The 26,594-nt window shown below is 29.1% G+C and overlaps 1 protein-coding gene across 7 annotated transcripts in view; it reads left to right on the top strand.

The window, feature by feature from the left end:
* LOC132920293 (potassium voltage-gated channel protein eag) overlaps nt 1–26,594 on the top strand; it is a 200,632-nt gene that overhangs the window by 110,317 nt on the left and 63,721 nt on the right. For all 7 annotated transcript variants that reach the window (XM_060982559.1, XM_060982565.1, XM_060982562.1 and 4 more), the window contains one exon: nt 8,716–9,893. In XM_060982559.1, the coding sequence (XP_060838542.1) occupies nt 9,815–9,893 (79 nt within the window). In that variant the 5' untranslated portion in view covers nt 8,716–9,814. The remainder of the gene's footprint in view (nt 1–8,715; nt 9,894–26,594) is intronic.

A 26,594-nucleotide genomic window follows, 5' to 3' on the forward strand; every position in this document is an offset into this window, starting at 1 on the left:
AATCACGAAAGCGATGAGATGCATTTTGTTTCACTTCTATATTATGACTTCTTAAAAATCGAATTGTATTTGAAAATATACGTACTAATGATTAATATTTGATTTAAACCACCAAAAACAATATTGGTTCAAATTTTGATTAAGATATATAAATGTTTTGAAAAAGAACCATCTCTTTTACAATTTATAGTTTTTTTTTTATCTCTGTACAACACATCCTAGTTGTTAATAGCATAGCAACAATTTTTATTTTAAAATATGGTTAAGTGTATTTAAAAATTTCAAAAATTATACTTTCAAAAAATACGTCATTAAATGATAAAAAGAATGTAATCATACTTAGCGAGTCGACTCAAAGTATCCCGTGTATTGTACTGTCAACGAACCGTTAGGTAATAATAGAACCCGTGAATGGTATTTATTTTTTTTTTTTTTATTAACTGCTGCAGACGTTGGTTATTAGAACTATAGTGAGTAACTAAAGAGTAAAAAGATAGACGGTCTTTTAACAGACCCTTTTCATCATCTGTCCATCGATGTTAAGTAGGTTGAAAATTCAATTTTAAATTGAAACAAAAACGCTGTAATTTTTATCGTTATCGTACATTTTGTGCATTGTTGTAGCACATTACCATATAATATGTATACACAAAACGAAAATTAAACAATAGTAATTATATTGCAGACACTTTCCACACATACATTACCATATTAGTATGTAAAAAAAATGTATGCGATTTTTTTAACAGTTTAAAATTGATCTATTTTTTCACGCGGACGACTATAATAACGAATAGACGAATTTACGTAGTTATAATATCATTAAATTGTATGGGAAAACGGCTGGTTTTGGTCAGCTGGCAGCAGGTAATAGTATAATTCCACGTGCTGATATATTTATAAATGCTCTGAAATTTAAATTAAATACATTTAGTGGACATTATGCATTTATTGCTATTTGGTTTTAAAATTTTACTGAAAAATATTTACAGTAGAGCAAACATAAAATAAAACGAAATGCTAGACGGGATCTATGCAAACAAATATTTTTATAACACCTTTTTTTTTGTTTTTAGCGGAACCGAAATGTTATATTCTCGTTTTTATCATGTTATTAATTTAAAATGTATTATAATATAATATGGTCTGTCAGTGCGATTGATTTCAATTTTCGATGATGAACTGCAGTGACTTATTCTATAATTTGGATGATATTTTACACGTCTATATAACGCTAAACCGTGACAGACGTGTAGTAGATTTTCCAAGCATGTTTCAGAGACTTATATTTTTAACAAAATATGCATACGTATAATAAAATAATAACAATAATTTTATTACTGGTTACTTGTATTCAACTACTTATAAACGTAAGCGATGATCAATATAATTTTCATTTATTTATATCATTCGTCGTTTAATTACAAAAATAATAATAATGGTAGGTAATAGTAGATAGTGATGTTGTGGACAGTAAAGTTAAGTTCGTAATAAAGGACCTAAACATTTCTAAATATTCGATCCAAATATCCAACTCGATTTGGTTTGAATTAAAACAATATATATATATATAATTTGATAAAGATATAAAAAAAATGTAATGAAATGATCGTTGTTAAGTATATATTATTCATTCATATTTTTTCTTATGATTTTATCTACATAATATCTTTTTAAATTTCTCAAAACACTTTTTTTAAGTTTGACTTTTGTGTCATATAATTAGATATAAATGCTTCAGTTTAGTTTTAGAAACGTTCTTTTATTTTTGGTATCAAAATTAGATTTGTTTTCTCATTGAAAAGTCTTCATTTTGATATCCTTTCCATACATAATATTATTTCATACTTGAACGATAATCGATGAGGTACAATTACTTTCATTACTAACACGTACAACGGCGGCACTTGCCAATAAAATAATGAAATCGCTTTTCACTACAAACACTATCACCATCACCGCAACCTGTACACTTGCCTTTTGTATAGCCCCTCTTGGTGACTATTTGGCGTCGACCACGCAACAGATCGGTTGCCAACGCGGTTGTGGCTGCGACCGCAGTTCTGAACTTCTGCAACGGTCTATATATTTTTAATAATACGATTTAAGGACCAGTGTTACTTTGAACACGAAACGATACGCACTTAAAAACAGGTGGAACCGAAGTATACATACGGAAATAACAACAATGCATATTGTATTTTCGAAAAAAAAAAATTCGTTTTCTTTTTGAGATATATTTGTTGGAAAAATTGATGAAGACGGTCAGGTTAATTAACTTTAATATTGAGGCAACAAAATTGCAGGTAATTTTACATAAATTTGTTTTAATGTTTAAAAGCTAGCGGTATATATATTTATCATTTAGACTTTTTATAATCGGTGTTTCTCGTGACATTTTTTTAATCAAGCCCTACCTTATACATGTATAAAAATCACAATACACTCATAATTAAAATGTTCAAAACTGGAAACCTAACACTATTAATTGGTTTTTAAACACAAATTATTGTTAAGTTGTTTCATTTTAGCTACGATACCTATATTTATATTTTTATTGCTGTCGTACTTATAAAAAATAATATCGGACATTTTTAGTTTGAACATCATCGACTTACGTCTTGCGTTGTGCGATATTTTTATCGACTACGGCACAAATCAATTATTATAATAATCACGTAAAACATGATTTTCCTTCACGTCACGCGTCGCTGCAGCACGTACATTTATATTAGGTAGTCGACTTTATATCGACATTTACTTTACAATATTGTACCAACGCAAAATTTATGTTTTTTAGTATTGCATTCATCTTCATATTTTTCATCGTTATCTAATATCCACGTTCCGTACCAATCTACACAATCAAATTTTTATTTTTAAATAACCAAAATAATAATAACGTTATCGATTCTTTCAACAGAGCAACAGAGTACACGCGATGTGAATCGATGGTATTCATAATTTACGATATATTAAATAATTATAGACAACAGGAGTGAAGTGGGAATATATGTAGGTATGCCGGAAAATCTGTGGTGCTTTAAACTATTTGTTCTGCACTCGATATTTGCCTATCAAAGTTTCCACACGTCGAAGTTATTTGAAAATATAAAATTTCGGAATATCTCGGTTCGCTCGATATGTTTCGGCCAGGGGTAAATATTTCCTAGAATTTCTCGGTGAACACGAAAACAACGAATTCCAGGTTAATTTTACCGCACACGCGTTTCCTCGGGTGATTTACCGGGTCGGCAGACGGTGAAGCCGAGAGATCGACGGGGGGTGTGTATTGCGGGCCGGGTAAAATATATAATACTATGTTCGGAGGGTAAGTATAATGTACAGCTGATATCGCCTGTTACGCCGCAGGCAATGCGCGTGCAATTCCCATGTCGGGTCCCATGTCCCCGCAGAGCAGAAAAACGACAACGACAACGTGACGCGACTCAACGACGACGACAGAAATAATAATAATAATAATATATTATATTATTATTATGATTGTGTGCGCGCGTTTCGGTGATATCGAGAGTGCGCCGGTTATTCCGGACTAATCAATATATGAATATTACATGTTGTGCCGTACGCATCGAAATTATTCGTAAGCGCACTCACACTCGACGGAATTGATGTATTATTGTCCACGGCCGTATATGGTATACCACCGGGGGACGCTGAATATTACGCTTGCAAATATACGTATGCCGTATAATACAATATTATGTACCTGAGTTGCGTCCAGAAAAATATCTCTTTTACCTTTTTTTGGATTTACTCGGCAAGTCACCTCTCATGAGGTTATTTCGGTGCAATCCGGATATCCTACAATATTTATAGATTTTGGAAATGTTTTCTATAATTATTACTATGAAACATCGACCTTTATTCCGATAAGAAAACGATTCTCAATTGGTGCTCTGTGAATTTAGTCTATTGATGTATCACGATTATTGTAATCGTGTGAAACATTCATATTATTGTTTTTAGTAATTTTTAAAATTTAAATTACTACATGCGTTCTTATTCATTATTTATTAACTAAACTATTTAATTAAAAATTTTATAAAATATTCATAATATTTTATAAGTATTGGTTGAAAACTAAGAAAATTAGGAAAATTACTAAAATTATTGTAAACAATATTTTATAAACGAGATTAACAATATTTATATTATTATTTATAAAAACTATACAATTTATTCATAACCAATTTGTATTACAGTTGGAGCTGGTTCTTTTGTAAATAATTGTTCATTTTGGAATATTCCTCTGACTATATTCCTCTGTACGTGCAGTTGTATAATATAAAGCCATGCACTAAAATAGTATGATTAATTTATCAGTATAAAATATACGATATTTTGTAGTCTAGTACTGATCGTATAATAAAATCTGGAAATTCCGATGATATATTTTGAGTAGTAGCGCGAATGAACTTCGATTCGATCGTTTCTGTTTACGATATTTTGAAAATATTGCGTTTCAATATAATATGTAGGACTTACTACATATACAATGTATTGTGTATTTTGAATATTATATTTTATAGTGCTGGACTTGAACGTGATTGTGTAGGTACACATTTTTGTTATTATTATTATTTTTGTATACGGCTGCACCGAGTATAATAATATTGTTATATCGCTCTAAAGAAATAGCATTGTATGGATCTATCTGCTATGCTGCAGGCATATGTGAGGTGTGGTACGCAATTTCATATTACAGGATTGATTTTAAGGCGATTTTCTCTGTGGCATACGTGAACGTCATTGACTATATGTTAAAACAAATTTATCTATACCCAATTTCACAAAATCTAGTCTTCTGACCAGTTATCGTTTGATAGGTTAATCTAATCTAACCGGGTGAATTATAACGGGTTCTTCGGTCATTCAATAGATCTGGTGCAAGTAGGAGGAATCGAGTTTTAGTTTCCAATAGGAATGCGTGAAAATTGAAAATTTTATTATATTAACAACGATATCAATATAATATAATATTTTGTAACACATCTAGGCAATTGGCAATTTTTAAATAGTTACTGCTTTGTCTCTACTCCTAGTTCTCCAAACAGTCCAAACTATCTATTTTTTCAGATATCCCACACAATATTGTTTCAAGTGACAAGTATAATTATTATCTATATTAAACCACATTAGCCTAATACTATGCACTTGATAATTATTTTTTTTCAAAATAACAATCCTTTATAATCAGATTCTTACAAGACAATGACCAAATTATTACAAAATTCAATTAGATCAAAATTGTTTAGTTAGGGATTTAAGCTTTTGGAAAATAATCAAATTTATTTTTTAGTTTATTATTTACTTTTTGTTACATTATTCTTAGCTGATTCAAATCCAATATGAAATAATACATGAACAAATTAGATACATAATAATATTATGGCACAGAAATTATTAGCCAATTATAATATGATAGTATTACAATTTAAAATGTATAAAAGCAAATATTTTTATAATCTTGATAAAAGAAATAATATTAGCAATAACAGAAATATAACGATAGTATAGAAAAAGTTAAATATCATATAGAATGGATAGACTAAATTATACAGTACGGAGAAGAATGTAGTTTTACAAGATAAATAATTATTAAGAAATAAGACTACGATGAAAGTTTAATTTTGACAACAAATTTGCAAACATAACATTTAAAGAAGGAAAAATTGTACCAGCAGTTTTAAACTGTTTATGAAACGTTTTTGAAAAAAAAAAAACAAATATCCAGACATGATGTGACTTTCAAACATATTATTACGAATTTCTGACATTTTTGTTGTGAGTGTTATGACCTACGCCCACACAATATGACGAGTAACGACAATACGTCGTAAAATATAATATAATATGTTTCATATCAGCTTTAGGTTTTTCAGTGGTTCATTTTCGCGGTCAACTCGTGAAAATTATATTCGTACTCCTGCGTTGGACCCTATCGTTCCGGTCCCGAGGATTAACCACATATTATTATATTCCTAGATATTACATACCTATACGTATGTGTATATGTGTGTTTCGGCCCACAACATTACAAAACGTCTCGCCCGACTCTCGTCGTTTGCTAACTGTCAAAACATGACAAAACCACTAGGCGGTCGACGCCGGTGATTACGTGTCGTGACACGTATCGCAGTACACGGCGACGCATATAACATTATTATCATCACAGTAAGTTTTCGTTTCCGCCATAGCCACCAAACGATAAATGTGTAAACAGCGAGAGAAAGTCTCGTGGGGCTACAAAACGTTTCGGACAAGATGAAAAGTCGAACAAAAATTAATTAATATTAAAAAAATATATATAAATTAATATTATAAATTTAAAAGTTTAAATTCATACGGTTACGTTTTGTTTGTTACGTACGCCTATTATTTTAAATAAATAACACGTCAGACTATGTAAAACAAAAATGTAATTTCCGATTATGAATCAAAGCTTTTTTAGTATGTTATAATATAATATATCTGCATAACAGTTTTATCATTGCGTGGTATCTTTTAAAAGGTTTATTTAATTATAACAACTGTAATAAAGTACAATTTCAAACCGGACGAGTATTTTCAAACTGTTTAACCGTCAATTTTATGGGTATAGGTAAAATCACTTGACTGTAAAATGCGAAAAACTTATAACAATAATATAAGTCTAATTTATAGGTAAAGGATAACCGAAATTTTCACGTCTTCGCGTGTATCTTGTGTGACATTTATATTTTCACCATATAAAGTGGTATTAATTTCATTGTTATACAAGATGAATCTGTAGGATGCGAACGAACAATGTTCAATACGGTCACTAAAACCGATAACTTTGCTCACAAAATATTTATATTTTTTTTACATAAAATAATTAATTGGATACGTTTTAAGAGTAAAAAACATGTAAAATTAAAAATAAAATATCTGAAAAATTTCGGTACAAAATATTACTAATAATGAGAAAGGTGGTACTGAAACCGATGGCTCGAAACCTGAAGCTACTACACACCATTGTGTGATAAAAATTATATTACAAACAAAAACTTCAACATTCGTTCATCCGCGATAGATTCTACAGCGTATTCCACTATCAGCAGAATGCGGGTAAACTCGGTATGCGCATATCATTATAATAATATCTACCTACATTGTTTTTCTAACCTCGAATAGAGCTCACGCACCGCAGCGATATTATGTGCGTACGCATTTATATACCTTTTATCAGCGTTAAACACACTCTTCTCATCCGCACTTGTCGTGGACCCTACTCATAAACGCCGCTTGAATCGCACCACCTAGCGGGCCGGATAGTAAAAACGTATTATTATGCGTAAAGTCTGTTCCGTTTGATTTAGTTAAAAACGTAAAATGAACACTCCAACGCGTGGTATTTGGGCGTTGACCCCAAAAAGACTTGTTATGAAGTATAAAATATTATAATAATAATTCAATAACGATACACCCGAAAGATAATAATTAGATTTGACCTACTCTTGAGCGATTGGTAGGTATTTGATAGACAGTTGATTGACTAGTAACTATAGTAAATGTGTTTTTAATAGAAATACAAGAGTTTGTCACGATAAACCACGTCATTTGCAGGAGACAAATATTGTATAAAATACGGAAGCAGTTATTATAAGATTGCCGATTGGGCATGAACAAATTAATTAATTCAGTACACTTATTATTTAAATACTAATCGGATCGATTTTCCCGGATATTTTTTGAAAAACTTGTATAATTAATATTTTGTTTATAGTTGGCCTACTGCGAATGATCATATCCCCTCCCCATTTTAAAATTCTAGCTTCACTGCTCCATATAATATAGTGCACTACAGTGTAATTATACATAATTTATACTATACGAGTTTGCGCGTATGTAATATAATATGAACCTTTATATTGTATTCGCACGGCGTAACATATTTGGCGTAATTTAAAAGGGGGGTGGGTATGACCCCCTTTGAATTTTTACAACCGACAAGCAATCGCGTACAACGCACGGAAATTAAAAAAAAAAAAAAAACAAATTAAAAGGGTGTTGTTTGAGTCCAGAAAACCGTATAAAGGCTATGCATGTAAACCATATATATAATATTATTATATAGTGAATACCAGCCTTTATTCATCGACGGCCCAAATTGGAAAAAAAATATGCATTGCATATATGATATTGCGGCAAAAAAGGTCATCTAAAAATTGTCAGTGCTATTTTTATAATACCTACATGAAAAATACTTTTACAATACTATCATGTTGTGTTAATTTTGGGTCATTATTACTTTATAAACCAATTTATTATAATATATAATATACATTTCAAATTGTCTATTTGTTCAAACTTGAAAATATATATATTTATACTTTAAGTGATGTATGAGACAATTAAAAAACTTACATCAAAGTATGTCATAAGTTCAGACTATTTTTTCTATATCTACTCATTAAGTAATAGAACAGTGTACGGATATTAAACGAACTAATGAACATATAAAATGTAAAAAACAATTTTAAAACAAAATAGATTGTATTAAGCATACTGGCACTCGCCTAACCTAACCTACCCGACGCGTCCTATATCGTTGATCTAACTTTATGTACATTTTCGATTTATACTTATATATTATAGTCTATAACATACATGTATATATATCATTGTTATCATCGTTGAAATCTAATTATAAGGCTTTATTTTTTTCAGGAACTCGTAAGTGCGCCGTCGCCCAAAAGGCTCCTGACCTCTCACGAGTCCATGCTGTCCTCCATCGCTGCCATAGTTGTTGTGACTGTCGACGACAGCTGTGGACCTCGAGAGCAACTTGACGACACTAACCGTCGTCAACGCCGTCGTGGTCGCTATTTTTCTTATTCTGCCACAGCAGCTAACACCTCTCACCACTGCCGTCGTCTAACGACGATCCTACCGGACCAGGTAGCCGGGCACAGATGAAACCATCATCACCGTCTCAATCGTCGTCTCCACCGTCGCCATCGACAGCCGTTTACGGCTTGATCGTCGACCGCGACCGGCTCGGGCAAGATCTCGTTCAAAAGCACAGGGAGTCGTCGCCTTCCTAGTTCGCGTCGACCTCTCGACGGGGGGGTGGAGGGCTCTTCGATGTACGCGCGATCCATCATTACCACAGCAGCAGTCGCCACTACCACCGCCACTGACCGCACTGACGACCGGCGTCGATTATGAAGAAACACAAACGCGAACACTTGGATTGCGGCTGACGACGATAACTGAACTGCGGTCCCGGGGGGGACACACACGATCACTCGCCACACACACACACTTCACAAACCATAACACACACACACGTCCATACACACATATACACACACATACACACACACTCCCAACCCACCCACCCACACAAACACATACTCATGATACGCGCCCACAAAGGATACCGCAAACGACAACACTACATATAGCTGGCAGCTGAGCGATACATACATAATAATATTTTTGTATGATAACTCGTCATCGCGCCTCTCACCCCTCGTCCACTCAAATTAATTTTACGAACAGCTCACGCCGTCGTGTTTTTGATACATGATTTTGTAGATATTATATTATAATAAACGATCGATGTGATAATATGTTTTCACTCGAGACCGCGACGCGAAAATTGTAAAAATATAACACAAAGCGATACCGCGGTCACCGTCGTTGTCCTAATCGTCCGCGTCGTCGTACGCGCGTTTGATTTTGTCCGCCAATATGGCCGAAACGACACACTCGAGCAAACATAGCTAACAGCCTACTCCTGGGTAACAAAGGTGCACCCATTATGCCAGGGGGCCGACGAGGTCTGGTCGCCCCTCAAAACACGTTCTTGGAAAACATCATCCGAAGATCGAGCTCTCAACGTAAGTACACACACTAGTTTTATTACTAATATTAGAAATAATAATTATCATAAATTATGTGTATTAAAAAATATCATATAACATAATAACATTGACTAAGGATAAATTATGGTTATAATTGATATCATTGTAGTTGGCAAAGGTTGGTAGGTTCGTAAAAACAATTCTTTAGAGTTGTTAAATTGAATTAACGTTAAGTTAAAATTTATAAAATGTTATATATTTATGTCTAAAACTGTAAAATTCATATAATATATATAGGTAACTCAAATCAGTCAAAAGTTCATTTATTTTTTTATTGTTTTTAATTTTACCCTTGATCGTCACATTTATCCATATTATAGTTGTTGTGCAGCATTTAGATATTTTGTGTTATAACTAAATATTTTATGATCTAATTTTTTAATTTTGATCACAACTATTTAATATTCGGTTTAGTCCATCACACGTTCTGTCAAGTAATAAGCTGAGAAATATTTATTAGTTTATATGTATTATAAAATAATTTTATACAGCATAATTAAAAAATAACTTGATTATTTTTCATATTAATTGGAAAAAAAGAAAAATTATTCCAATATACACTGTAACTATAGGTCGTAAAGTTAAGAAAAAATACATTTTTAACTGTTCAAGTTCAATGACTATATTTGATAATAAAATATAGATAACCGTGGTATAAACTCACTATTAATTTGGTGTTATCATTGAAAACGATCGATTTGTTCGTTCCGACACGATAACTTCGGTACACGTTTTATACATTAGACTTAAGTATATCGCGCGTATTACAATATTGAAAGATTGAGATCGGAGAGCGCTTCGGGAAGGAAAATTTCGTCCTTTATCGCCGGAGACTTCGTCGCTGTTTTGAACGAATTTTTGATTGACTATTGTACAGGCGCAACAACAAGTAGACATTTTCGTAATGTTTTGTATCCGGAAAACGTTTCTAACGCCAACCTGACCATGATATAATAAAAGGTGAATACGAAAAATGTATTGTCATCATTGTTGGTTTTATTCCTCTGACTATATTAGAACGATTATCCTTATTCAAATTGATATAATTTTATAAGTACAGTGTTAAAAGAATACAATAACTGTTTTTAAATAAATATACGGATAAACAAGTTAAACTTAAACCCAAATAAGAAATATGATTTATAAATATTTTATTTATAAGTTTAATTATTTATGTTTTACTTATCCTAATGCATTCATTAAAATATTTTTCACAATAAAGTATATTCATATACAGATAAATCATATTAAAATATTGTATTTTATAATATAAGACACTTTATGTTGTGATATTTTTTACAATAATTATTTAAACAAAACTTGAATATTTACTTTCGAGAGAATTTTAATTAATAAATGTAAAGAACTGTTTAATAGCTTGTGGTTATTTTTTACATTACCTATTATTATGCAAATGTTGAGTTTTATCTGAAAAGGGGTATTTTATCTGAGATAAACTTTTTCATGAATAAGTAGTATAATTCCTATTTAAAGAAATAGTGCTATCATAATTATAGTAGTAATTGGTAATAATAGTAGTTAACTAGTAAAATATAACAATAATAAACAAACAGACAATAATATTCTTTATTAACGTGCATACTGTTTATAAAATCAATGATATTATAATGGTGTACGAACTGTATAATTATTTAAATATATACTGTTTAAATATACTTACGCCTAACAATTATGCAATAGAAAAAATCAAAAAAAAAAAAAAAAATCGAAAAGAATATAATTTGAACACCGTATATCACTTATCAAGGAGTTAAACATTTAAATAAGACGGGTGGACTCATGAGCTTTCGAATTTATTTTTTTAATGTGCGATATGATTAAATAATTGCCTTTAATGTATAAATCATACATAGTAAGTACCAAACAATTTCATGTATTGATTATCCAAATAAAAATATTTATATTATCTTAAACCTTCAAAACAAATGAAAATATTTAATTCAATAGTTATACATAAAAATGCAAGTTATTGGATGTTAGTTTTAAACAATTCCAAAAAAAATTAGGAAAATCAATTTTGAATAAATCTATTACTTAATTTTCAAAAATAATTTATTAAAATTGAGCTGGGTATCTCTTAACTCTATTCAATTTAAAATTTGTTTATTTATTAGATTTCGATCAGATAATTATAATATCATTCTCTAATCGTTAGTGTTTTGCTAATAATATTATTCTCACAAAAATCCAGATTTTATCGTATAAAAACTCTAGAAATATATTTTTTTAGTATTATTATTGTTTATAACAATATATTTTAATATAAAATTAAATTAAAATTTTACAAAATTTAATTTGTTGGGTTTTTATTTTTTTTTTATAGAAATAAATGTCATTCAATTAAAATTTTTTTATCAGATTATTGTTTAAAATGTTTAAATAATCCCGTTTAAATATTTTATTGGTTTTAATTTAAAGCATACTACATATTACATTATTTATTATGAAAGTGTATTAAGTTTGAGTTGTTTTAAGTGCTGAAAACAAAGTGAATTTGAATACAACGACAATGATACTTGTCAGGGTTGAATGGAAGTCCGATTTGGTGCATGCTCGAATTTGTTTTAAACTTTAATCTATTATTAATAATACCAAAATAAGATACAAATAGTCTCAGATACTTGTGATGATCTTATATTTGTGATAAAATTAAAAAATGTAGAAAAAAAATAATTTTAGAAAACTATGGGAATTGGTACTTAAATAACCGAACATAAAGATACGATAATAATGTAGTTTTTATTGAAGCTGTTATTTTTTCAACATATTAATATTGTGACATTACACCACATCTATAAGAAAAATAAAACATTTATCTACTAAAATAACGATTGGGATGTTTTCGCCGTTAAAACATCAACGTGGCGACATATTGAGATTTCCAAGACAACGTCATAAATATTAATTGGTCTTAAGATGAAATTTTACGATCAAAATCTAAACAAATTAAAGTAATTGAGCATAATAATATGACGTCAACTAAGGCGACTTCACAAGCTAAAATGCCGTAAATCTAAAAATTGTAAGGACTCAAAAGTTAATTACATGCTATAAATTATATTTATTATCAAGATAATAATTAAATAATAATATATTATAAATGTAATGTTTTCGTAAAAAATAAATCAACCTACCGCCGTTATACTAATAACACATGACCATAATAATATTATGACATATTAGGTTATTTTTAAATTAGCGGATTTATAAAAGTATTACCTATTATTGTTATCGTGTACGCCGTACAACCCTAACTACACGTATGCATTATAATGGTATATCATTAAATATAACAATTATATTATTATAATATGTGTATGTATATTTTTTGATTTGCATACACATTGAATTTAAAGTACAAGATTATTTATATGCTTTGAATATTTGTCATCTCAACAACTTTTTTGATTTCGAATAAAACAGTACTTCACTATAAAATAAAACTATAGAAATCTCAAAATCTGAAGGACAGAACTTATCCATTTATCCCTATTATGACGCTGCCGTTCATCACATTATATGATTCATGTAATACTATTTTTTGAGACGACCCGATAAATGGTATATTATTAATATGTTTACAATATAATTTTACTAATAATTAACTTGAGCATTTTAAAACTGTATCTTTATTTATCACACATTATTATTTTATTATTCTATCACTCGCGTCAACTACCTAAATAATGTTAATCACGTTGATGGACACGACGGTATGAGATTAATATTATAATGAAATTGTCGAGATGATATAATATCAATATATACATATAATATAATGGATACAAATAATTGTACTTATGAAATTGAGTATAATAATTATGAATTATTTATTCAGTAGATTAGTTACATATAATTTGTAGTATCGAACAGGTTTGCGAAAAATTAACAACATAATAATTTGAAAGTGACAATTCAATAAATTGAAGTATTAAACACTTAGAATATATCATGTACAGATTGGATGACATATTTTTCGAGAAGGGGAAAAATAGGTTTGACTTTGTTCACGAAATTCATAAGAAAAGTGATTTGCATTATTGCTCATCACAAGTACCTGCGATGATTTTGATACGTAAAAGGTACAACTCGACGTATTTAACATAGACTTGGCACTTGGATAATATTATATTCAGAGCTTCTGGAGTTTGATAAAATTAACAGTTGGATTACGACGATCAAACCGTGTCGAGATACACAAGTGCAATCGTTGGTGAGGGTAGTTACGAACAATATTTTTCATTCGGAGTTGGAAAACTTTAAAAATTTATGTTTTCTCGAAACTTAGGTATTCGCCATTGGTGTAAAAACAGCTTTGTTCGTTTCAGTGTTAATCCAATCCCCAGTGCAAGGTAGTTGTAGGAGGATGTGGGAGGTTTAGCAGCAGCAGTAGTAGTAGTAGTAGTTGTAGTTTATCTTATTATATTATATTTTATTGTGCACGTTTGTTGAAGGGGATGTAAATAAATTGAAGGATTTCGAACGGGTTCAATATCTGACACGGTTAAGCCTCGAGCTACGCGTGCTGATATTCCACCGGAAATTTCCATCTCTGTCGAACGCTATCCGTTTACCCGTCTCATCGATTTCGATCTTCCTATTTCAGCTCCATATCTTCGTCACCTTGTGGACTTACGAGTGGCTGTTTATTTTTTCTCTATGGATGGGATACAAATAGAAGCTTCGGGCTCATATTTTGTTTTGTTTTTTATTTTCATAAATATTTTTTTTATCTTTAAAAAACTTCCGATTTGACCGGAAAAAGCAATTCGTATTTAAAAAATCCGTTGTGTGAAACAGATACTTAAATTATATTATATTATCATCAGAGTTATAATGTATCAAATAAAAAATTATTTAATTAGGAAACATCTTCAACCGATTATGTCACCGAATCCGTGAACTACCTGGCATGTTGACAGTAGTGGCGACGACAGCCGCATTGAGATTTCCGCGCTCTATTTGTGAGATACTGCCTATTGTAGTATTATAATACATTATATACTACTCTGATATCGTAGTTAATTTTGTAAATCCGTAATGGATACGCGACTATAACGACTTTTAAATAATTTTTTTATAAATGTTTTCATATTGTATATGCCCGGACATTTTTTATTTATATACTATTGTAGTTTACCGAAAACGTGTATGTCACCATTATTAAAGGTACCATCATGAAGGTATTTCTAATATTGGGACGAAAATTATTTTTAACCCCCTCCCTCTCTTCAGTTCTAAAAAACTCTTCAAAAATATTTTTATTTATATTTCTTCATTCATATTGCATACTTAAAAAAAAATCATATTATTCAACATTATTCTAATTTAATTAAAATTATATTAATTTTTGTAATAATGTGATAGTGGATTTTTGTTATTTGATTATTTTATTATTATTGATAGGTAACTTACCTTTTATTTTTAGTAGAATTTATAATATTTTAGAAGAGTTTACATTTTTTTAAACCTAATATAAACTTACGTCAATATGATGGCATAAAATAAATAAATTTTAAAATAGTACTAATATCTTTTATGAAATGTTATTAAAAAGTGATATTAAAATATAATATTTACAAAAGAACCTATGATATCTACAAGATATCATTAAATTAAAAATTATTTAAAATGTAAATATCAAACATATTGTGTAAGAAAAAGTTATAAAAATAACTTTTGCATAACAAAACATTTTTCTTTTCTACTTTAGAATTTAAAATATTCATATATCAAATATTATTTGTACATTTTTCATTTAAAAAAATTTAAATATGCATTACAAATGGATGACAATAAATTGTAATATTTTCCATAAATACCTATATAAAATAAAAAATACATCCTTATTAAGCTATAGTATGCAGTTAATTTCTTGATAAACCAATAAACATACGAAAAATCGTGTAAATATCTGCCCTAATAATAGCATACATCTGATAGATTATAACTACTTAACACACTCGCTCCAACCTAGCATAACAATGTCGCCCATTACATCGCTAAATTTGTCATAAACGCGCGTGACTGGTTTAATCTTTGCTTACGGTGGACGATTTTAATTAAACCACGAGCGCATTACTACACAAAGGTATATAATACGATGATGATGACAATGACGTCGATGATTTTGGTGGTTTCGTTTTAAACAATCCAGAAGACTGTAGTGGTGATCACCTCCCAATTTCAAGCCGTTTAAGATAGTAATAATGATACAAAATAAAAGAAAAAACAATTACGACGGCGATGATAATATATGGAGGGAATTACACAAAATATTTGCACGAAAGCATCGCGTATATTTAATTCAAATGTAGAATACGAAACTTTGTTCGAAATTGGATTGGGTCTGAAACTTTTTATGTTATATTATACTTTTATTTTATTAACGAAAAAATTTGACAATATTGAGATTATTAATTATATTTAAATTGCATATACGTTTATAATTATTTCAATACGCTACATTAAACAGAAATAATAATCGTCGAACATCATAAAATTAAAAAATTAATAAAACAAAATAATAAAAATACAATTAGTATTCGTATATTATTTTAAAGGCATATACTTATTACTTTAAAAGTATATATGTTTTTAAAAACATATTATTTGATTTACATTAATTGAAGAATTACAATACACAATTTTCAAAAATAATAATTTATTTTAACTATTTTTAATTGTTATCATTTTTTTTTTAATGTTAACAGGTACATTGGTAGTTTAATATTTTGACATGATATTATTCTTAAAATTTCAATTTATAAATATAAAATTTCAAATCAATATGGTAATTAATAATTAAGTATGTATTTAAATTTTAAGCAATTAAAGTAGTTGACAAGCATTTTGTGAGGTAACCTGTACCACTCCCCTACTCCACTTCGTTCATATACAATTTAAATACCTATCACTTAAAACGTTAATATTTTTTTGAGGAAATTAGCGTTTCTCATTAATGATAACTTGTATTAATAAATTTCACCTTTTCTATACTTGTCTTGTTCACTCTTACTAATGCTACTGCATGTATTTTATCAGACCCTACGGAACGGATGAACCTAAATTGCCTATCTAAAGCGCCGTGTTACAAATCTGCGATTAAAATGTATTGAAATAATAATTGTTGTTATTGTTGCGAGACACTGGTTTTGTTTAGTAATCCTATTATTACATTTTAATGTGTACAGTGCATGCCAAGCGCGTCTTATGATATAATAGATAATATAGTGTAATATTATTTACGGTATGATTAACACGAAAAAGAAGTATGACTTTTTTAAAACACGAAGTCTGATTTTAGCAGTATATTATTATATTATATTATTTATGTGCATTATTAAAATGCATATTATACGTTTATAACAAGGTTGGTGAAAAAATAAGAAGCAAATCGAAATTATGTTATAATATAAAACAGTACTCATATTAATATAGCACTTAAGTAAATGTATAATGCCGTTTTATTTGCCGACATACTATTATAAAAGTGAAATATCGCATTATGATTGTGAGCACGTAGCATATTGACGATAACAACTGAAAATAGTCGTTCCAAAGAATTAAATAAAAATATTCTGACTTTTGAAAAAGTCATTTACTTAGACTAAAGGTTAACGTGCCGGACCGGTGATACGATCTCAGTTTTTTCTGTTGTATAAGTTTATAATTTGCAGCGTTATAACTATATTTTTTGAAATAGCCTTTTTGTAGAATTCGTAATACCAAATTATTTTATCCTAGATATTTAACTAGAGCTTATTTTTCTTCAATATAAACGTACGAGCCAATTAGATAAATTAAGGTTGGTGTTATTATTTTGACAATATTAGTAGTATTTAACCAATATTTACTATTTTTTTTTCATTTAAAATCATACCTCGTCTTGTATTTTCAGTTCTCACATACATTATTAAAAGGATTTCATACGTATAAAATAAGAATTACTTTGTCACAAATCCGTGTTTGCAATATGCATAAGGTTTAATCAATGAAATTTACAAGTTATTTTTAAACAATATTCACAGATATTGAGGCACTATTAGCATAGCGAATACGATTTTTCAATGACTTGGAGAAGTGAAATACATATATCGGAGAAATCGTTTTTCTTTTAGAATCCATAGTACTGTAATTTTGTTTACTTATCTAATATTATATCCTAAATTGAGAACACTCAATAGTTTAAAACACTGTGTGTGCACTGAGGCATTTTTTTTAACAAGATCTTTCGAGGTATCATTTTATTTTTATAATCAAACAATATTATTTTTAAAATATAAACATTTATTTGCTTAATAAAATAATAATTTAAAATTTCCTTTAGCTTTTTAAATGATAGCATACATTTTTAATTTCGTATTCCAAAGCAGATTATTATCCTAGAAGTTTTAAAATATAAAAAAAAAATCTCAAACTAAAAGTAAAATTGTATAAGTATATAAAGTTTAAATGAATCCAGAAAAATGACACAGGGAACCCCTAAAATGTTTGTCCATTACTTGGCTCATCAGTACTTCAAATACTTATGACTAATTAACTACCTAGTCGTTTAAAATTCGATTTTCATATATTTAAATGTTCAGAAAAATATTATAATGCAGAATAATAAATAAAACGTATTTTTTTCATTAAAAAAGTTAAAAAACTTCATGAATTATAATGATAGAAAAAAATCAACAATGATTTTCTTTTTGAAATTGTTGTTTTATAATGACTGACTAATTATATAAAAAATGTTTTCTAGGTAAAACGTATGTTTTACACTTAAAGTTTTAAAAAAATCACCGTGTACAATATCATTGTAATCTTAGTGGAATATACTTACTTAGGTATATACGTATAATATTTTGTAAGGTGATGCATTTAAAATGTATTTATGAGTATTATGAGTGCACTTGTTGAAATTTTTACCACGAAAATAGTAAATGTTTTGCTTGTTCGCTGCTTATACGAATAGAATGTTTTAAATTTTTAAATCTGACACTTAATTTATATTTAGATGATACCTGATAATTATTGTATACGCATCGATACGTTTTTTAAATTGTTATTTTTTTTTAACATCTATTTTGTATTTTGTACTTTTATTTTATTAGAACATTTGAACCCCTATCAATGCCTTTACGATACATTTTGATGTGAAAACAAATGGAAAACTTTTTTATACTCATCTAGGCCGATTCTAATGAGTATCGATAGTGTAGATACGCGATAAGTACAAATAACATCCATTTACCTATTTTATGATACCTACGCGATAATTTATTATTTCATTTTAAAGTTACGTTATTTTGTATCCATATTCACACGCCGACAATAATTTATTATACTATATGACTAATTATATATATAAATTGATTTTACATGAAAAATACGTATAATTTACATCGAAGGTCAGCCACTTAAAAAAAAATAGCAAAATAAATGTTTTTCTAAATTAAATATTAAGCCATTGTTTTCTTTGATCTTTTATTACAATTTTATTATTATAAACATTTGGAATCCATCGCTTTTATTTTCCTTTAAAATTAAATAATAATATTATAATAGGTACCTATAATCTTTGATTATTGTTTTAGTTGTTTGACGTTCATTTCATGCTTATATAGTATTCATGATTTTCCGCTATCGCTTATTGGCCAAGTGCTTTCATAAGCATCATAACTTGAAACCTTTTACAAAGGATAAGTGTATACCATCAATTGAGATTCAAACGAGCTATTATTATATACCTTTGAACGCATTATTATACGTATAGAATATGATAATATAATACTGTTGTGGTAGATTAATAAAACATCATTGTTTATCGTAGGTACGAGTTTATTTATTATTACTGAGAGTTTATTAAATTTATTTGAACGTCTGTTTGGATTGATTACATAAAATTATTATTATTATTATTCTATAAACGTGGGTTACGCGTGTTATTTTAATTACGCTGCTTATAAAATAAAATACTCTTTTCATACAATTACATGTTTCTTTATCAAATTATATCAACATCTTATTTTTTTCAATACGACCATAATTATTTGTAATTCAATTTGTACACTTTTAAATTAAACGAGAAAGACGACACATTAGAAACGTGAAACTTAATAATAATATAATAAGTCGGTAAAAATAAATAAAAAAAATCATTAATTATTTTACGAAATTTTTTTTATCGCTGTTTTCATTAATGTTCAGCTTTTTAGAATACTAAATTTGTTTATTCTATTGTTTATCTTATGGATATCATTGGTCATACGATATTTATTTTTATATATAATTTGTTTATGTACGTACCGAAATTGTTAAAAACAAAAAGATTCCCATACTGTGTTACTATTTATTCTATTTATAGCTATCGAAATCGACAGAAATCTAATTTAAAGTCTTTTATGAATGAGATATTCGATGAAGCATAACATAATAACGGACACACTATATAATTTATAAACTTACCTATTATAACGATGTTGTATGACATAACATAATAACACTGCACTATTACCATTATAACTACTGCGCATGCGTACATTATATTTATTGTATTTGCGTTCCGTTAGCGTAATGGTATCAAAATATAATTATTTCAGTACAGTTAGCACATACGCATACATACTTAAGTGTATTGTATATTATATATATATATAAATATGCGTGCGTGTATGCTGGTGATATTTTGCGCGCGTTTCTTATCTATGTAGCAGAGAATTTAATTACGATTTGACGTGAAAGCGTTTTCACCCGATGATAATTCAGCCGTTTAATGTGAAAACACGCTCATACGTAGTGTTCCCAAGCCCTGAGATTACATCGATATATTCAAACGTACACACGAATTATATATATAATACGATGTCGCGTGTGATTAAGTTTCGAGACGAGCGCAGTCGAACGAATATAAAGGGAAATATGGAAAAAAATAAAATTCGCGGCGAAGGTATTAAGCAACGCGTCTCGAGAGTAGAGTTTTCGAATTGGAGACGAAAAATGAATTTATTTTTTCACCTTTAAGAGGATAATCAGCGCCCAGTGACCGATGGCGGTCGAGATCAGGTTCAACTACCCCGTACACTCGACCCCGTCATCATCCGCCACGGAGATCGTGACGTATTATAGGTACGTAGTGACATTATGTTAGTCAGTCAAAACTTCATTTTTACGCGTTTACCGGACACACTACGCACTTATGCGCACGCATACATCATCGGCGAGTTCATTTTCACGCGAAAGTCACCTCTTATTGTGTGTCAGCCGTCCACCCCGTTTTGGTCTAACTCTAACGTCGTGTTATGCGATAAAATGTGCGGAAATCCACATAATAATATAGACGCGTTTCCAAAATAATATAATGTACACGGCATACCACAATCGTATTATTAGACGAATGTATTTCGCCAATCACCAGGCGCGCTAGCCATCAAAATTACGCTACGGTTTTAGATTCGCGGCCAAGAGTACGATTGTAATAATAATATTGCTGCGGTAAAACGATCGTTTCACTCGGCATGCTCGGTTGGTTTTCGACGGGCGACGATAAATCGACATTCGTGGTCTGTGTGTTTAAATTAATGTGATTTATAGAATTTTAACTCCGATAGCTAGCAGATTTGACGATTGGTCATATAAATATTGTTAAATGATCCAGGTATACCGTGCACGTCATTATTTGCATAGATCAAAAAGTATGTTTCGATCGATTAAAGTATGGCGTGATATTCGTATCGAAGTACATATTTTTCATCGACAAATTCTAAAATATTTAGTCGCTGATTCGTTGTAACATAAATAAAGTTCGTGTTTTTCAGGTCATATGATAATACATCGAAAATTATTATAATATGTTCACGTTTATGTTATTATATATTATTTACTATTTAAATAATACTTGACTAATAGTGCAAATCAAATCTGCACTTAAACAACCATTGGATGAATAGCTTTATTCCACCTATGGCTAATGAATTATTATTATTACAAAATACTCGCGTATTGTGATCTTTAATTATATGCATACATTATTATTGTAAATATTAGATATTTACATAATAAAGTTTATTATCGATACTAGATGCCTCGGAAAAATATTTACAAATATTATAAATCTGTGTATAATGAATTCATAATATCATTATAATCGAATTTGCGCAAAATACAAAATTTTAAAGAGTGTACAATAATGATATATTGTAAAATACTCAAATGTATTTGAATGTATCATATTTATATCAAAATAAACGTAAATACGTAATTATTGTTTTCGTCACGCATTATCTGCACAGTATGTTATTACACGATCGTACAGTATTAATTAAATGAAAGCTAAAAACCTAATGATCGTGCGATAACGTTTTCCAAAGTGTTTGGTTATTTAACAACTCACTACCTCTCGTTCGTTTCACGCGCTATAATAATATATTACATTTTATTATAATGCTCTCGTTCAAGGTGGTCGTTTTTCTTTTATCGCAATAACGGCACCATTCACTGGTATACAGTCGCTGCAAAGTCGCGTGTTTTTCATCAAACGCCATTGACGAGATTATAAAAGTTTAACGGATATTTTCCCCATAATCGCATTACTTTCATTTAACTTTTGATTAATTTCATTTAATTAAAAACAATATGGGCGGCCGTGTCGAACAAATCCCGTTTAATAAACATTTTTCTTTTAATGATTAAAAGGAGCAGAAAAAAAAAACCGAAACAACAACGAACGGAATCCGTAATTATTGCACGTTTCACAAGTCGAATCAATAGCAAATGAATAGCAATTATAATAATTATGCGCCGCCGCGGTCTTGCCGATTTTAATATATATACCACCGCAGTTCGATATCTCGTCTTATTCGAGCAATACAAAAATGCTAATCATTGCATTTCGAGCTCTGTGCTCTTGAATTATAATTTGACGTTGAGCCCACCACCAGCGATTATTACATTTTGCTAGGCTTTTGAGATCGGTATTATACAAGCCACATTTACGCTATACATTTAAACTTCGACATTTGTATAGTATATATATATATATTATTGTGGTTCTATCGTTTAAGCAATTTAGTATTTGGACATAATTTTTAGAAAGACCAAATATAATGATGTGCTTTAAATATTTATTTTGCTTTCCACCGTATGTAAACAATTAACGCGCGTACGGTAAAATTTATAATATTAAAAATAAAAATTATTTCATTTATTTTCATTATTTATTGTACATTATTATTTATGTAAAAATAGTTTTACAGTATCGAGCGATCGTGTTTTTAATCATCTTAAATTGCTCTTATGGTATTATCGTTGATTTTCTTAGAAATCCGTAGATATAATTATATTATTATAATTATATTTTAAAATATAATATATTTTATTTATTGTTAATTTTACGATGGAATTATTATGTGCCTGTGTAAATGTAAAAACAAATAAATGTCTGACTCCTCAAGTAATCAGATGCAATCACTCATCGATCCTTCTCGAATACTTCAATAGAATAGATGGAATATTATTACGACTAATAACGATTTATATGATTCTGAGATTTTTAACGATTCCGAAAAATATGATCAAATCATCTGAACTACTGTACTTTATATTGTATTTTAGACTACCCTTTGGATCTTTGGACACGATTATACAAACGGATACGTCATTTGGTTGTGTAACATAATATTATTAAAACTAAATATTTTATTCACACTTTAGATACAGTGTGTGCAGATATTTAAATGTCTAAACGCTATAAACATAAATTAATGATTATAACGCGTACACCAACGTTTGAAGTTTCGGTTTTTCGCAAATTGTATACGTCATAATATATTTTCGTAACGACACCTAGTTATTAAAATAACGGTAGTGATTATAATAACATGAGAGATTTCGACGGTTAACCGCTCCGAGTCAAATGAGTTAAACGGGTGTGTTTAACCCACACTCAAACCGTAATAATAAGCACGCGACACGAGTTATTATTATGTACCAATAACAATGACGATAATAACAAAAACGACAAAGTCAACAATAACACCTAAGTATAATGCATCCCTTCTAGCGATACGCTGATACGTATATTAAGATATATAATCGTTCGTGGGGGAGTCGAAAATTCAATTTCAAAATAAAACTAATGTGTTTGAAATGCAAATACGAGTAATACGGCATTGAAAAAAAAATTGAATTTAACGGAAAAACATTATACCTTTGGTGGATGTCCCATGGGGAAAAGTCGATTGTTTAATTCGCTACTGTGTTTGACCAATTTTGCACGTGACTTGAATTCGAAAACAAAACATCCACGACTCTAATAGGAAATGAATGTAGCTTTGTATTAAATTGATATATATATATATATATATATATATATATATATATATATATATATATCAATTTAAGCGCGTAAGATATTTTTTTGAGTAGTTTCTATACATATATTAATGATTTCAATACTTATAACAAAATGCAAATCGTTATCGCAGTATTCGTTTCATACTACGTTTTAATTCTCAAAAATGATTCGATTTAATTTGTTGGTTTACGCAGTTATAATAATTAATAAAGTAAATTCAACAGGTTTCCGCACAATAGTGTGCTGCATTAGACTATCGGCGGTATGGTGAAATTATGGCACCACATGAATTTAACCAGGCAAATAGCATCAACGGAAGTCCTGATAACTTTCTAATTATGTCTAACAAGGACTAAGTAGTACTTTAGGACGGGTTTAAGCAACTTTGAGCTTTTTTGTGGTTTATTGTTTAATTTATAACCTTGCGAGTTTAAGTGGGTAAATATCATTTAACAAACTCTAATAAGTTCCAAATAGTACTTAACCGTTTTCTGGAACGTTGAACATCAATGTGGTGCAGTGGTGGATTAGGCACTACATGGGTTAAACAAACTAGTCAAATATCGTTCGATAAGTGATAAATATAAGTCATTTTTAAAACATTTGAAATAAGTATGTTGTATTATGTGTCATGTGTGGCTCTGATCGCATGTTCATTGGCCAAATAACTTTGAATATTAGATAAACAATTTAACGATACAACTTATTTTTTCGAATAACCATTTTTTTTTTAAATGTTTATAGTTATAACACATTTCTGACAATTATATTAATTCGAAACATATAATTTACTCAAAAAATGACAACATTTGAATTGTCGCAGCTATGTTTTTGCAAAGCGATAAAATATTATATAAATATACCGTCACGGAGAATTTGTTTTCGACGTATATTTCAATCCGCCGGAGACTGTACGTGATGCGGTCACGAGTATTTAGCGTACAGCCACTAGTAATAGTGATACAAGGCACCACGTTGTTAATAACGACAACAGTGTGTGATAAATTCACGAAAACCACCGACACGAATGCGTGACTTTACTACGTGTGTATGTGCATGTACATAATATGCTTAAAAAGCATAATGTGTATTATATTATTTATTATATCTTCAAAAGACTTATTGTATTATGCTATGTAAGGTTAAAACGTTTTTGTAATAGAATTATTTGGTTTTTTTTTGGCTCAGCATACAATTTTCTAAGTTAGATAACTATAAATTTGTTCGTGACTTTAAAAATTGAATATAAATAATGCATTTTTCAGATATTTGATTTTAATGTGATTTATACTAGACAGTAAATTATAGTAATATGATTTAAAACTGTTTTAAGTTATAGAATATAAAGACGTTGATAGAGATCTTAAATCAAAATACCACATTGTGTCATAAATTACCAACCAACCACTGTTATAAAATATTCATACTTATTGTACCTACTTCGAAACCATCGTATCGTAGATACGTATCTTTAATAATATTTGTTTTTTTTTTTAATGTTCGTTGTCGATTTCAATCGTATTATTATTATACATTTATCTATTTATTTACCAATCGCATTGATTTCAGATTATATGCAATGTACCTAACAGTTAATAAGAAGTCTGTTAAATTTATGAGAAATAAGATAACTTGAGTGAGCTAAGATTGGCATTTTCTATATACTTTTATTATGTTCTATATTACTAAGGATATATATTAAGTACATTATATAACCTAATTATTTGGCATCTAGAAACGCATACAAATCGCTATAATGAAATCTTTATATCAGGATTAATCAAAACAAAACATATATCTGTTCATTAAAACCAAAAGACCTCTGTTTGGAAAAACGATTATTATTTTTTTCGTTTCAATTCTTGTAAAAATATATTTATTAAGTATCACAAAATAATTCAATGATAAATAATTACAATAATATAATTAATAAAAATAACATTAAGGGAAAATAATATTATATTTAATAAGGTAGTAATAATAATAAATTTAGCAAAATGCTATTTCTACATTGATAAGCCACATCATCTTTATTCTAAATTCTTCTGTTTAGAAAATAATTAGTGTCATAGTTAGTGGTGCATAGTAATAATAAAAAAAGACGTATTCGATGAATAAAAAGAGAATTTTTAAAAAGATTCAGAAAATGAAAAAAGAGAGGAAAAATATTTGACCTAATATTAGCTTGCTTTGAAAATCTACAAAATTAGCTTGAATTCTTCAGAAATTTTAAAAGATGTAAAAATAAAATAATAACCATACCTAAGTAAATTATTTTTTAATATATTCTCACAAAAATTGTTTTACAACAAACA

This window comes from Rhopalosiphum padi, chromosome 2 (genome assembly GCF_020882245.1).
Source record: "Rhopalosiphum padi isolate XX-2018 chromosome 2, ASM2088224v1, whole genome shotgun sequence".
NCBI lineage: Eukaryota > Metazoa > Arthropoda > Insecta > Hemiptera > Aphididae > Rhopalosiphum > Rhopalosiphum padi.